General features: G+C 45.5%; 2 protein-coding genes across 5 annotated transcripts; one reads left to right on the top strand and one right to left on the bottom strand.

The window, feature by feature from the left end:
- Window positions 1-655: 655 nt before the first annotated feature.
- stambpl1 (STAM binding protein-like 1) lies at window positions 656-10,292 on the bottom strand. Of its 4 annotated transcripts, XM_030098008.1 has the most exons (13): window positions 10,099-10,292; window positions 7,456-7,547; window positions 6,701-6,823; window positions 4,376-4,593; window positions 4,221-4,299; window positions 4,052-4,147; window positions 3,361-3,573; window positions 3,120-3,273; window positions 2,840-2,964; window positions 2,583-2,720; window positions 2,200-2,312; window positions 2,014-2,113; window positions 656-1,833 (listed from the first exon to the last, which is right to left on the bottom strand). In XM_030098008.1, the coding sequence occupies exons 3-13, from the start codon at window positions 6,728-6,730 to the stop codon at window positions 1,777-1,779; spliced, it is 1,323 nt and encodes a 440-aa protein (XP_029953868.1). In that variant the 5' UTR covers window positions 6,731-6,823; window positions 7,456-7,547; window positions 10,099-10,292; the 3' UTR covers window positions 656-1,776. The 4 variants fall into 4 exon arrangements, with proteins under 4 accessions (XP_029953868.1, XP_029953869.1, XP_029953870.1 ...); XM_030098009.1 differs by lacking the exon at window positions 10,099-10,292 and having other exon boundaries at window positions 3,361-3,570; window positions 7,456-7,669; XM_030098010.1 differs by lacking the exon at window positions 10,099-10,292 and having other exon boundaries at window positions 3,120-3,270; window positions 7,456-7,669.
- On the top strand, window positions 10,209-13,365 carry ankrd22 (ankyrin repeat domain 22). Its single transcript, XM_030098018.1, has 6 exons — window positions 10,209-10,282; window positions 11,562-11,753; window positions 11,825-11,932; window positions 12,006-12,083; window positions 12,290-12,388; window positions 12,479-13,365. Exons 1-6 carry the CDS (start codon window positions 10,262-10,264, stop codon window positions 12,554-12,556), a joined length of 576 nt encoding a protein of 191 aa, XP_029953878.1. The 5' UTR covers window positions 10,209-10,261; the 3' UTR covers window positions 12,557-13,365.
- The last annotated feature ends 127 nt before the right edge of the window (window positions 13,366-13,492 follow it).

The following is a 13,492-nucleotide window of genomic DNA, read 5'->3' on the forward strand; positions in this document are numbered from 1 at the left end:
CTGCTTCAGATAGTCCCTCTTCCTCAACATTGATTCAATGTAATCATTGACTCCTCTAGAATAGAACTATCTTTTCTTAGTATGTCTGGTATGTAAGATGATTGTTTCCCGAATAATCATTTCAACACATCTGATGTACAGTTGTTTAAAGGCAGTGACATTTACAGAGTTCGAAGTTCACAAATCTGCTTTTTTATACACGTATGTGCAGCAGCAATATTGAGCCATAATATCCACATTGATGCAGATTTTCAGATTTCTATGTGGTCAAAAATGGCAAAAGAGCACTTTAACCAACCACATCCAAACTTTGAAGCTAAAGCTATCTTAAACATTTGGTCTGATGACTTTTATGACACACAGCTATCTGCAACTTTAAGTATTAACAAACTTGTCAGAATGAGTTACACTATTAGTTTTGAAGTGGGTACAATTTCTGACTAAGTCATAAATTGGATATAATGTCGTGACCTAGTTATAAACTTGTTTAAAGTTGTCTTTTTTAGAAAGTATGTCAAAAGGTGGTTATGCAATACTGAACTGGTTTGAGTTGTTCAGCGGTTCGCAATCGCGGCCCGGCGGCAGATCACCGGTCTGGTTCTTCTCGTCCTTCTCCATTCCTCCTGAATGAGAAATAAATCCACACCCATCCGTCAGAGGAAACACGAGGAGCTTTATTTCCACACACGGAGACACCTGAACATCGAAACTCCTGCGGCCGGTGAACACACCACCGGCAGTCAGCACAGAGAGTGTGTGAGTGCACAAAACACATCTGAGCAGCGTTTAATACAAAACTTCTTCACTGTTAACTGGATTCCTCCTCCTTCATGTCGGATAAAAATGTGAAAACTGGGGTCAGTGAAAGTGGCTGCCGGCGTCCGAGCCGAGCCTGAGGATCTCACTACATCACAGCAGGGTTTTTTAAAAAACTGGTAAAAACTTTGGATTTAAAGTTTCAACAGGCTGATTTCTCATGGTATAGAAAAAAAAAAACAAAACACTGTCTGCTGATTCAGTCCCACAGATCTGGGACAGCAGGGCCAGGGTGAACGATATAAATCTCCCTCGAGAGGTCAGAGGTCATAGTGAAAAGAGCAGCAGCATAGTGACATGGAGGTCAAGAGGGGATTCGCTAACATGTTTTAAAGTTACTACAGTAACTAAAGATAGGAGACTACTTTCATTATTGCGTTTGCAGTGAGGGTAAGATACACCACATGCTGAAATCTGTAACTGATAAGAACAGGTTCAGACTGCTCATTAAATAAAGTCTTCATTTTACCTTCAAAGGAAATCAAGGATTTGTCAAATGGTTTGATTTTCCATGTTAAATATGTTACGGGGGGGGAAATGACATCTTACCGCCAGACGGCAGAACGTTAAAGGGTTAAAACTCCTCAAATCACAAATCCAACAAATCAAACTGCAGCACAGCAAATATCAAGTCTTCAGGCTTCCTGATGAAGCAGCTTCAGCGAGTCGTCATCAGGTGGAACGTCAAACATTCATGTTTCTCATGAGAAGGCACTCCAACGTTTAGGTCCTTGAACGCAGCACGCGTCACACCGCAGGAAAAACTCCAACCCACAACTGAACCCCACAACTCAACAATAGTAAACACAACGGGTAAAAACAAAGGTTTGTCTATACAGCTGAAAACAATTTACACAATAAATCCCAGAGAAAACCACACACACACACATACACACACTCACACATTCACAGTTTCCTCTTCAGATACAAAGCATGGCAGTAAACAGCGCCTCCTGTCTGTCACCTGAGGTCCAGCAGGCTGAGCTTGGAGTCCCTGACCAACACGTGTTTACACACCTGAGAAAAGGGGGCGGAGTTACAGGCGTTAGAAGAGGGAGAACCAAGATGGCAGCCATACACCAACTTCAACAGGTGAGGTTGTTTCAGAGCAAAAACATTGCGTGCGCGCGCGCGTGTGTGTGTGTGTGTGTGTGTGTGTGTGTGTGTGTGTGTGTGTGTCTCTGCAGAAACACTCACGGTGAACAGAGGCGGCTCTTTGGAGTGAGGATGGAAACCTTTGAGTCTGCACCTGGAAACCTCCAGCATCCCCGGAGCGGTGAGCCTGAACACACCCGTGCTGAGAGAGGGTGGAGTCAGTGAACACACCTCAGAGGAGCGTAGTAAACTCTGAGTGTGTGTGTGTGTGTGTGTGCGTGTACGTACTCGTTGTGTTTGGGCGCGCACACGATGGCGACGGCCTCCGGCAGCATGAGCTGGTAGGAGCAGTGTGTGTGGAGGTCGACGCTGGACAGGAAGGCCGTCTGGGTGGGATGGGTCTGAACACACAGGAGGTCAAAGGTCAGCGGACCACAACAACAGCTTGATCCCGAGCGCTCACTGGTCTGAAGCCAAGCCGCACACGACGACGTATCATTTTCATGAAGACCAGCATCAAAATCTTCATGTAAACACTTCAGTGTCGGTGTGATCTTAGCCTGATCTCGGTGTGATCTTAGTGTGTTCTTAGTGTGTTCTTAGCGTGTTCTTAGCGTGTTCTTAGCGTGTTCTTAGCGTGTTCTTAGCGTGTTCTTAGCGTGTTCTCGTACGTGGATCCAGCCCAGAGTCAGCAGGTTCTGTTGGTCCTGGAAGCTGAAAAGTTCCTCCACGTTTTCCATGTCACAGAAGTCGGGACCGGCGGACTGCTTGGGGATCACCACGTGGGTCAGGACCAGGTCGTCGTGGGTCTGAGGAGGGGGCAGGAGGGGGCGGGGTTATGACAGGTCAGCTGGTCCTGAGTTAAAAGCAAGAAGGAAGTTCCTCTACTGAAGCCTGGACCGGGCCCGGCTGACAGTGAACTCCTCACCAGGCGTCCACACAGCACGCCGCACGTCTCGATCCCTCTGGCCGTGTTGGAGTCGGCCAGCAGGAGGAAGCGATACGTCAGATCTCTGGGAATCACCACCCGCCTCAGACCCTCCACCCTCTGACCTGCACACACACACACACACACACACAAAACATATAAGACTTAATCAGAACCGACTGGAAGTAGATTCAGGCATGTCTTCATGTATCTGATAAACAAGTCAGTGAAGTTTACATTCACAGCAGCTTCTAGAAGTATAAATGTTCTGTGCACTGACTGTGGACTCCGGCTAGCGTGGCAGCTGGTTGGCTGATTGGAGCAGGAGGTCTGTTTCTGTTCTGGTCCGCCCGCTGGGATCTATCGCTGTCTCTGATTGGCTGCTGAGACAGACAGGATCCATCCGTGACCTCAGGCACTTTGGTCTCCGCCTGCTGGAAGAAACAACAGTCGGACATCACATGGAAGCTGCACTGGAAAGGATCAGCTGCAGAAAAAAGATTCAGAATGCGTCCATCTACCTTAAGCCCCGCCTCCACTCCTCTCCGATTGGCCAGTTCTTGACGCCTCAGCTGGTCCTCGAAGTAGCGGAACTGCTCGGACTCGATCTGCATCTGCCTCAGGGTGGCGACCCGCTGCCGCTCCTCCTCCAGCAAGCCCCGCCTCCTGTCGTCGTCCAATAGGGAGAGCCGCTGCAGCTGCTGGCCACACCCATCCACCACCACCACCTGCTTCTGGTGAGAGTTCGGAATTCATGAGCATCGTCCACCAGCAGGGGGGGCGTCTACAATTTATACAACACTAGTTTAATCCTCTGAAGAAACCCCCACTTTAGATACAACTTTGTAAAAACATCTTAAGCATGATTAACATAGCAAAAGGAAAAGAAAGAAAGAAAATATATATATAAACCTAACATAACAAAAAAAAAAACTTACCAGAGAGCAAAATATGACTCAAATTAACAACATACTCGAACAATGTACAAAGTTTCAGTGCAGACTCATTTTTCATTATTTTCAGGGATTTAATAAATACATTAAAACTGTTGTGTTAACTTGGCTGTCAGTATTACATTTTTACAATAAAGTCTAATTTTTTATCTGTAGAAAAGCGACCATATCTCAGAGTCAACGAACCACAGGACAATTAAAAAACAGATGTTCAGAAGCCCCAGAAAATCAGAGAGAGCTGATTGGACGGCGGACTGACCTGCGACCTGAGGTACTCGGTGTACTCCCGACTGTATTTGTCGTGGAGTCGTTTCTTCAGCTCGTCCTTCCGAGGAAACGCCACCTCCTGAAGTTTCTGGATGAATGAAAAACAAGCGTCAGGACGCCGGAACGCCGCGCTCACGCCGCCGTCTCGCCGCTCCGATCACCTTCATGATGAGCTGCTTCTCCGGGACGGCGGAACACTGCTGGTAGTCCCTGTGAGTCGGCAGCTTCTCCACGAACAGCCTGGACACAAGCAGAGGACGGTCACGTCTGTCCACGGCCGCCCGGAGGGTTTCAGACCGTCCGTGCTGATTCTCACGTGATGAATTTGGTGTAGAGGACGAAGGCGTTCTCCAGGCTGCCCTCCTCCAGGTACACCGCCGCCATGCGCTCCATCTCCACCCCGGAGCGGAAGTAGCGGCGGGGCTCGATGTCCTCGTTGATCTCCACGCTGCAGCCCATCTTCCCCAGCGCCCGGACCCGCTCGGCCGCCGTCAGCGACACGTCGGTGTACTCCGGCTCGGCCGCCAGCTTCTTCTGCACAAACACATGGCGGCACCAGGGATCAGATCCAACAGCAAAGGAAACCGTTAAAAAGCTGAGAAGAGCTGAACTTCATCCAGCCTGGGATTCAGACTCGGCACCCGAAGGAGCCATGATCGTCCCACACAAGTGGAGACAGCGACGCATATTAATCCTTCTTTCGCATAAGTTCCGCGTATCTTGTTTACAAGATGGACGAGGCTGAAAGCTACAGCTGAAAGACATGGAAAAGCCTGCTTTGTGAAAAGGGTTCGCCCAAATACAAGATATCAAACTAGATTAAAGAAAATTACTGTTAAGACCAGTGAAATGATCTGTCCATGCAACAAGTACATTTTACTTAAAAAGTTATCTTGATATAAGAATTCTACATCAAGAAATAAATCTCTTATCTTAAATCAAGTGGGGTGAGACATTTTGACTGAAAACAAGACTGGAAACTTGATTTTTTTGCAGTTTTTGCAGAGTGGCTCCAAAACAACATCCCTGAAAAGAGGCAAAGAGCTGCTGGCTGCTCTGTTCTTGACGAGGCTGCAGCTGAAAATCAAACCTCTCAGACCAGGACTCAGTGTATGATGAGAACCTTCGGCGGAAAAACCAGCAGCACAAGAAGACAAGGACGAGTCGACTGAGGAACAACTTCCCCATCAATACACACTCCCACTGTAAATACACCTTGACTGCTCTCCATTAAACCATGTTATAATGTAATATGTTTACATCTTAATGAACAATCGTCAAACAGACTAACTGCGCAGCCTTTGATCTCTGTAAGGGAGTAAATGAAGTGAGCCCAGATGCCGACGTTGCCCTCTGGTGTGAATGAGTCTGATCGTCCTGCTCCACCGGCTCCACTTGCTCTCGTCATCCGTCAACATCAGTGACACACAGTGACCAGAACAGCAACACTGAGTCAGGAAACACTCTCAGATCCCACACCGGAGCGAGTCTGCGGACAGGAAACTCAGATGTACAGCCCTGAATGCAGCGCTTGTTTCTGGGCTCATTGACATGAGGGGACGTCTGAGCGGAGGACAAGCGGCCCTCTGTCAAAAGAGACATCCGGAACACAGAGAAACAATCGCAACCATCAGAAAAAACCCACAGTCGACCAGAAATAAAAGCTTCGCTCCCAATTTGGAAAGATCTTTCTGCTCAGATGCCGCAGATCCTGGCTCTATTTCTCCCTCACTGCCTTTGAATGTGGATCGACATGTGAGGCTGGAACAAGAGCATCAACCACACAGGGCGCTCTGCTCTGGAGGTGGACAGCTTGGACTTCAGTCTGCTGGCAGCGCGGTGTGGTTTGTCCTGCTGGTGATGGAAAATAACGCGGAAACAGGGAGGACGGTTGAATTACGGAGTTTTTTTTGCTGAGCTGGTTTGTAAAAGTCATTTTTGTGGAGCCATGAGGGGCTCCGGTGTCGGCGAGGATGACGGTGTGAAGTAATGGACTGGGAGTCATGACCCTGGAGGCAAAACGTTGTTGTTGTCTCTTTAATCACACATGTGCAGAAGAACTATTTACTACAGCCACGTTTACTTTATGGAAGGCTCATTTCATGTCCATGCAATTAAAATTTTGCTCCAATCCGCCCTTGAACCTGAGCTTGACCTCTGACATCTATTTTAATCTGAGCTTCAAGACGCTGCTCCTCATTGGACGTCACTCCGCTCCAACACACCTCACTCAAGTGAAGCTTTCATCAAGGAATGAAGTTTGTCCAAGGAGAGAACCCTGAATGAGCTGGGCGTGGGGCGAGTGTGTGTGTGTGTGTAGGTGGGAGGTAGGTGTGCGTTTATATACGAGTTGGTTTGAACATATAACTGCTGAATGAATATCACAGCCAGTGAAACAGGTGGCCTGTAGAAGATTCTGGAACATACAGTCAGCTGTATTATGTATTGTGTGTAAATGTGAATATTATCATGAACTACATCTCAGAAATAAATCATTTTGATCACTGTTGTGTTTGCACAGTTTTTCTGGCGGAAGAGCTGTTGAGCAATTTCCAATGATCACGGAGACTAAGTATTTTATTTTGAAGTCGACCCTGCATCGTGATCCCACAACATCTGTAAAACACATCTGTGAACTCACCAGCGTGGTCAAGCTGAAGCCTTGCTCCATCGCGGTTGTGTGTGTGCGTCCTTCGACTGGATCCGAACGTCACTCCTGCGCACACCGATGCCTTGCCCATCTGCCACCGCCCATGATGCTTCACTGCAGGAGAAGACAAACTTTACTGTAGAAACAGATGCGAATGGTTTTAATAGAATATCCCAATAAATCTCATATGAGATGTGGAGATATGTACACGTATCTTAATGTGTGTTAGTCATGCAGATTTGTAGTGTTTTTGTTGTGTAGTTTTGTTGTTTTTTTTTTGTATTATTGCCTTAATTTCTACAGGTAATCTCTGTTGTCATTTACAAGACAGATCTGCTAAAACACAACACACACTCACATAACATTACATCAAGTTAAAGACACGATGAAATAATTGTACAACCGCACATAATTTTGTTGTGTAGTAGTTTTGGGAGATTTGTACAATCTACCAATTGCGCTGCGCAAATAAGGTCTGTCAATTGGCTGGTTCAAACGTCACACCGGATATCCGCTCCGCTCTCAGCGTAAACCAGGCTTTTCAAAATACAAGTATGTGACAAACGGACGTTTAGTCACGTCGCTTTGTCAGGATAAAGGGAATAAATCGCAATAGCCGCCGATGATTTCTGAGCTCGCTGCTCCTTTAAACCACCACCGACCGAGGCTGAAACAAAACGGGGTTTTTTTTTTTTTTTTGTACATCATCACAAACAAACAAAATGCCCCCCCAAACCTCTATTTACCGGCTACTTCTTCTCGATCCTCGTTCCGAAGCTTGTCGGCATCCCGCCGCCTTTACGTGGAGCTCAGAAGCGGGTCGAACCGGCCCCGGAGCCTGCGGATGATGAAAACCGGGGGAAATCTCCGAAAGAGGCTCAAACACCGACCCGCGGCAGAAACAGTGACGGCGAAGATCGTCTCTGAAAACAGATGACTCACTAACATCTGGTGACTTCCACTACGCATGCGCAGCACCACTGCCTCCAAAGAGAAGTACAAAAGATGAAGATGACTCACTTTGACACATATTACGAAAATCAAACAAAGCGATAATACCTATTGAATTTGGTAGACGTGATACAAAACAGTGCAAAACGCTGGAAACAAGAGAACAAAAACCAGCAAAAAATTATCTCCAGCAGAAAGAAATTGAGATCTCAGACATAGTCAGCAAAAATACAAAAGGTATTTTTATATAACTGTAAGAGTACCTATCCTTACTATCTTCTCCATACCAAAAACTAAAACTAACTAAACCTTCTCATTAATAAAACCTTTTTCTCAACCCTTATTAGAGAACTGGCCTTAAATCTGACCCTGCATTAGTACAAAGACTGTTTTTGCACACTGCTCATAAAGGCTAGTGAAACAACAATATTAAAGCAGATCTCCAGGCTGAGCGCTTTTAATTCACTATGTCTGAAGAGCTGCTCATGAAGAGGCTCAACACAGCACTGCTGCTAATAAAGAAAGACGGGATTGAAAACAAAATGGCATTGGTTCTTTTGTCCAGTGATCCAAGTGCAGACAAGATGTGCTTTCAGACATAAAAAATACCTAAAAGCAGACATGCCTTGCAAAGAGAACTATCACAGATGAGAGAATCAATTTACAAACCACAGATTTTCCAAAGCTGTATCTTCATCACAGCCAAGACAGAGACCGAGGGGCTCCACTGTATGCTCAGTCACTGCCTAAAGACTGGAATAAAGGCAGCACAACAGCTTTTCACCCGTTAAGTGAATCTGAATGAACATTGCTGGTTGTAACAACAGCTGCACAAATGTTACCCCTTTACCCAATGCCTCGCCCTCCACCTTGGTGCTGTGCATGTCAGTTTTAAGAGGAATGCTGCCAGCACTGCAAGGGGTATTCATGTAAATGAAGGGCGGTCACCACCGAGGGACAGGGAGTGACCAGGAGGAATTAACAGATCTTACATGTTTTACCTGTCCTGATACGAAACTCTGTTCTCGAGGCCCGGCTAATGCGAAAAACATAGACAGGCAAGAATGAAGCACTAACTAGAATAAAACAGGAGTGAAAACATGGAATCAAAAATAAAAATGGGCACAATATAAGATGAGTACGGGGCACCAAAGTTTAACAGCATCGCTCCTCAGAAATGCTCCAACTGCAGAGAGAAGGAGGAAGGTCAGAGGTTCCAACCAACACATCCTTCTATAAAGGACCCCTCCAAGCTAAACAAGATCTAGTTAGTACACCTCACATGCAGCTCAAAAGCCCCACAACCACATTCCTATCAGACTAGAGCCAACTCAAAGAAGAATATCCTGACTAACAGCCATCATACAGTGACTGAAATAGTTGTTAAAAAAAAGCATCATTGCTTCCTGCCTTGAAGGGAAGAAAGGTGAATTGTTCTGGATTATTGTTGAGGTATGGAAATCTGGATGAAGGAGTGCAGGACAAAATATGTGCACCATATGCTTGTCTTCAGCAAAAACATTTGGCCAATCTAATAACATTCATCTCTAACATGTGCTCCAGTGACAACATGATAGAAAATATTCAAGCAAATCATCAGAGTGACACTAACAACTCACTTATATTCTTCTTTGAACACTTTTGGAGTCATTTGTTTTATTGTGATCATTTAAAGAGGCTTAAATGAAGTCTGGGCAGCCTGAGGGCAAATCTTTGCAGATTTTTGTCTGAGACGCCATAAAGGAGTGAACTCAGTGCAGAGGAGATGGAGGCATGGAGAAGGTTTTCAGTGTCAGCCAGTGTGGGTGGTTTTAGCTGAGGGGCCACACATACACACACATATACAGCCTGATTTCAAGTGAACTCAACCAGTAAAATAATACCGTGATAACCTTTAGAATGAAACTTTATACATTTTGTTGTTGTGACAGAGGATGCACGGTGAAAATGTCTATTTTCACAAAACCAATTACTACCAGAAATGACTCAACTCTCAATATAAAGACAATCTTAATTCTTCTGTTTTGTGCGAACTGCAGCAAAATTTCCAGAAAAACCATCTCCTATTGCTGTTGCATTATGCATGTTTTTACAAACTCACACTGACAGCACTGTCTGGAGGTCTTGTCTCATGTTCACGACTATTGCTAAATTTGTATTAAAAAACAAAACAAAACAATGTTTTCAAGTAAATGTTAGTGGGCTTGGTGGTTTGGCCAGATTGGAACCTCTTACGTGCAAGTTTTGGCCCACGGGCCTTATGTTTGACACCCCTGATTTAGAGAGTTTGAAACAAACAAACAAACAAACAAACAAACAAACAAACAAACAAACAGCATTTTGCACATGTAGGGTTACACTAATTGCTAAAAAAAAAAAAAAAAAAAAAGAACAATGAAAAATATACCTAAAAGAGGCAATTATTTAAGCTTACTGACCTGATAAAGAAGGTTCTGGGTGAAATAAATAATCAGGAAGCTTCAGGGGAAAGCAGCCTGCCGTCTCTTCCGATGCAAATCGATTTTATGGTGAAATCCGCAGGAGGAAGTAACGATCCAGGTGTGACGGCGCGGTCACGTGTCCAGGTGTGTCGGAACCGACATGGGTCTCGTGTACTCCGAGGTGAGCGGCTCCTTTCTTCTCTTTCTTCTTTCTCTCGTGAGGTTTTCAGGCGGAGGGAAACAGATGTTCTGACTGACAACACGTTTACAAATCCGCACAAGTTTCAGTTCTGCTGGGTTTGTTTAAAAAAAGAACTTTAAAACTCATGACGTTCCGTCGTTTTTCCTGGTTACATCTGACAGACACACACTGCACAACATTACACCGTGCGAGAGAGGTGTGTTAAAAATGAAACCCAGTATCTACCGAAGCGTTATGGTGATAAAACTAAAATAGTCTGCTTTTCTGAATTAACGAGATAATTACCTAATTATTCATTACGAGATGAAAGTGTCATTAATGTAGAAAATCGCCGTTTTTTTTTTTATAATTTATAATTTTCTCGTAATTGCGACATAGTGATGTCGTTAATTTATAAAAACAGCTGGTTTTTAATCATCGTTTTATCACGTCCTTCGGTAAATATCACATCTGATTTCTTCTATATCTCACTGACAGTCAACACACAAAGCAAAAACATTTTATAACAGCAAAACATTACACAACACACAACCTACACGACATGACACTGTGCAAATGTACACATTAAGCAAAAACTTTACATAGCAAACACCAGTCCAGGCGTCTGTGGGTTAGAATAGAGTAAAACTGCATAGAAATACTTTCCTAATCTCAGGGGAAATTCCTGAAGTTATGGACTCACTGACAGTGAACACATCTCCGTTTTAGAAATTACATTGTTTCCTTCCACTTTTATGCTCTTGATTGTTAACTCCAGTTCATAAAGACAGATCCTGTCTCCGTCACTCTGCTTCTGTTGTGTCTCAGTAACATCAATGTCCTGGAATTTGGTGCCAATTCATTATCTTAACCTGTCGTCTTTCCAGTTCTGGAACGAATTACCATTTTGCACATCAGAGTGCTTCACTGTCTGCTTTTGAATCTGCTCTGAAGACACATTTTCACTTGTTGGCTTTAAACTCAGCAGAACACTGAGCTCTTGAGTTTGTTTTAGGTTTTTATTGTCATGCGCAGAGCTTTGTTTTCAGCTGTGGACAGCTTCAAAAGGCCGTTGTAGTAAAGTTGAGTTATATTGAATATTGCCAGCGAACATGACGCAACTCTGCGGTTCATATCGGTTCAGTCACAGTGGCGTTGGTTGTCATGCACAGGCATGTTTTTGTGTTCTATCGCCAGAACCTGGTTCTCATAAGTCCTCCCACCTCTTCATGCAGTTATTGCTTTATTTTGACCTTGTGCCCGTCTCCTCACGCCCCAGCCGACCTGCCAGGCGGCGTACGACGGAGACGTCCAGCGGTTGTACCAGCTGCTGAAAGAGGACCCGTCTCAGATCGATGTCCAGGAGGAGCATAACGGAGACACGCCTCTCATCGCTGCCTGTCGCCGTGGCAACCTGAGGACGGTCAAATACCTGCTGGAGAACAAGGCCGACATCCACCGAGCCAATAAGGTGCCTCCGATCGGTGATGTCGTCACACGGCTGCCACTGAGATCAATAACTGTCTTCTGCCCCACCTGTAGAAAAACAGGACGTGTGTCCACTATGTCGCCCGGAAGACTTTCTCTGTGCTCGACTACCTGATGATCGCGATCCTGATGCCCGTCCTGCTGCTGGGATACTTCATCATGGTAACCATGACGGCCGTCTTCTCAGCCAATCAGCAGCCCCGATGAGGCTGACCTGACGTTGTGTGTGTTGCAGCTGCAGAAGCAGCGCGAGAACGCGGCCCTGATGGAGGTTCTGCTCAACGCCAGCGCAAACGTCAACGCCGTGGATAAGGCGAGTCGACACGGTTCACACTGAGTCCAGGTCCCAGATCAGGATCTGGATGCAGCTTTAGTTCATTTAAGGCTCATGGCTCAAAGCTCCGCCTCCTCAGATCGACACTGCGGTGTTTCAGTGAGTTGGGCCCTGATGTACGCCGTTCTAACCCCTGACCGTAACCTGTTTTTTTTTTTTTTTTCTTCTTTTTTCTTTTGGTGCAGCAAGGAAACACGCCGCTTCACTACGCCTGCCAGAGAAAGAAGCACCGTCTGGTTCCTGTTTTGCTGAGATTTAAAGCCAAAACCAGCCTCAAAAACAAAGTATGTGAAACAAAAAGAGAACAGCACTCCACAGCTTAACGTGCAACATCAGCCACAATCGCAGGTTCAAGACCCGGTCTGCTCTTTCAGGACGGAGAAACTCCGATGGCCATCGCCAAAAGACTGCGGTTCAACAAGATCATCGCCATGCTGAGGAAGAGATACTGAGAGACGGGGAGGGGACAGATGGGGGCCGTTATAGATTAGACCAGGGATGGATGGGATGACGGAAGGGGAGGGGACATTACAGAGGACAGACAGGGACAGGAGGCAATAAAGAGACGGGGAAAGATTGTCAGTGTTAAAGAGGACATAAGATATGATGGTGTTACAGAGGGACGGGGGGGGGGGGGCATGTTACAGGGGACAGATGAGGATACATGATGTTACAGAGGACAGATGGTGGGCTTCATGGGACAGGGGTGTTATAGATGACAGATGGGACATAAGATGGTGTTACAGAAGACACTAGGATGTTATGGAGGACAGACAGTGGGGTTTTTCTGAGGACAGACATTGAGACATGATTGTGCTGCAGAGGACAGACAGGGACAGATGATTGTATCAGTCAAGAGACACGGAAAGAGTGCCAGTGTTATAGAGGACAGACGAGGATACATGATGTTACAGAGGACAGATGTGGAATAGAAAGATGTTACAGAGGACACAGAAGACATAAGGATGTTGTGGAGGACAGACGTTGAGACATATGATTGTGCTGCAGAGGACAGACGGGGATGACGTAGAGGACATGGACATGAACAGAGGACGATCTCGTCTTGTCCAGCCACACCAACAGCCACCAGCACTTCCTGTTGATCAGCCGTTCAGCTTGACTCATCTGCTGCTCAGTGATGCTAAGCTAACCATCTGCCACATTCCATCTGCTTCGAATCACAAGAAACAGAAATTAGCTTAATAAGAGTGTTATGAACGTCATTATGAAACATTTCAATTACGCCAATAAAGCAAATTCAAGCACACTGTGGTTTGTTTTAGCTCCTTGCTAATGTCTCTTTAGCTCCAGACCTACTTATGAATATTACTTTTTACGATTAAAACATTTTTTTAATGCCACCATTCACTTCTGTTTGGATTTCACAA

This window comes from Salarias fasciatus, chromosome 8 (genome assembly GCF_902148845.1).
Source record: "Salarias fasciatus chromosome 8, fSalaFa1.1, whole genome shotgun sequence".
Classification (NCBI taxonomy): Eukaryota; Metazoa; Chordata; class Actinopteri; order Blenniiformes; family Blenniidae; genus Salarias; species Salarias fasciatus.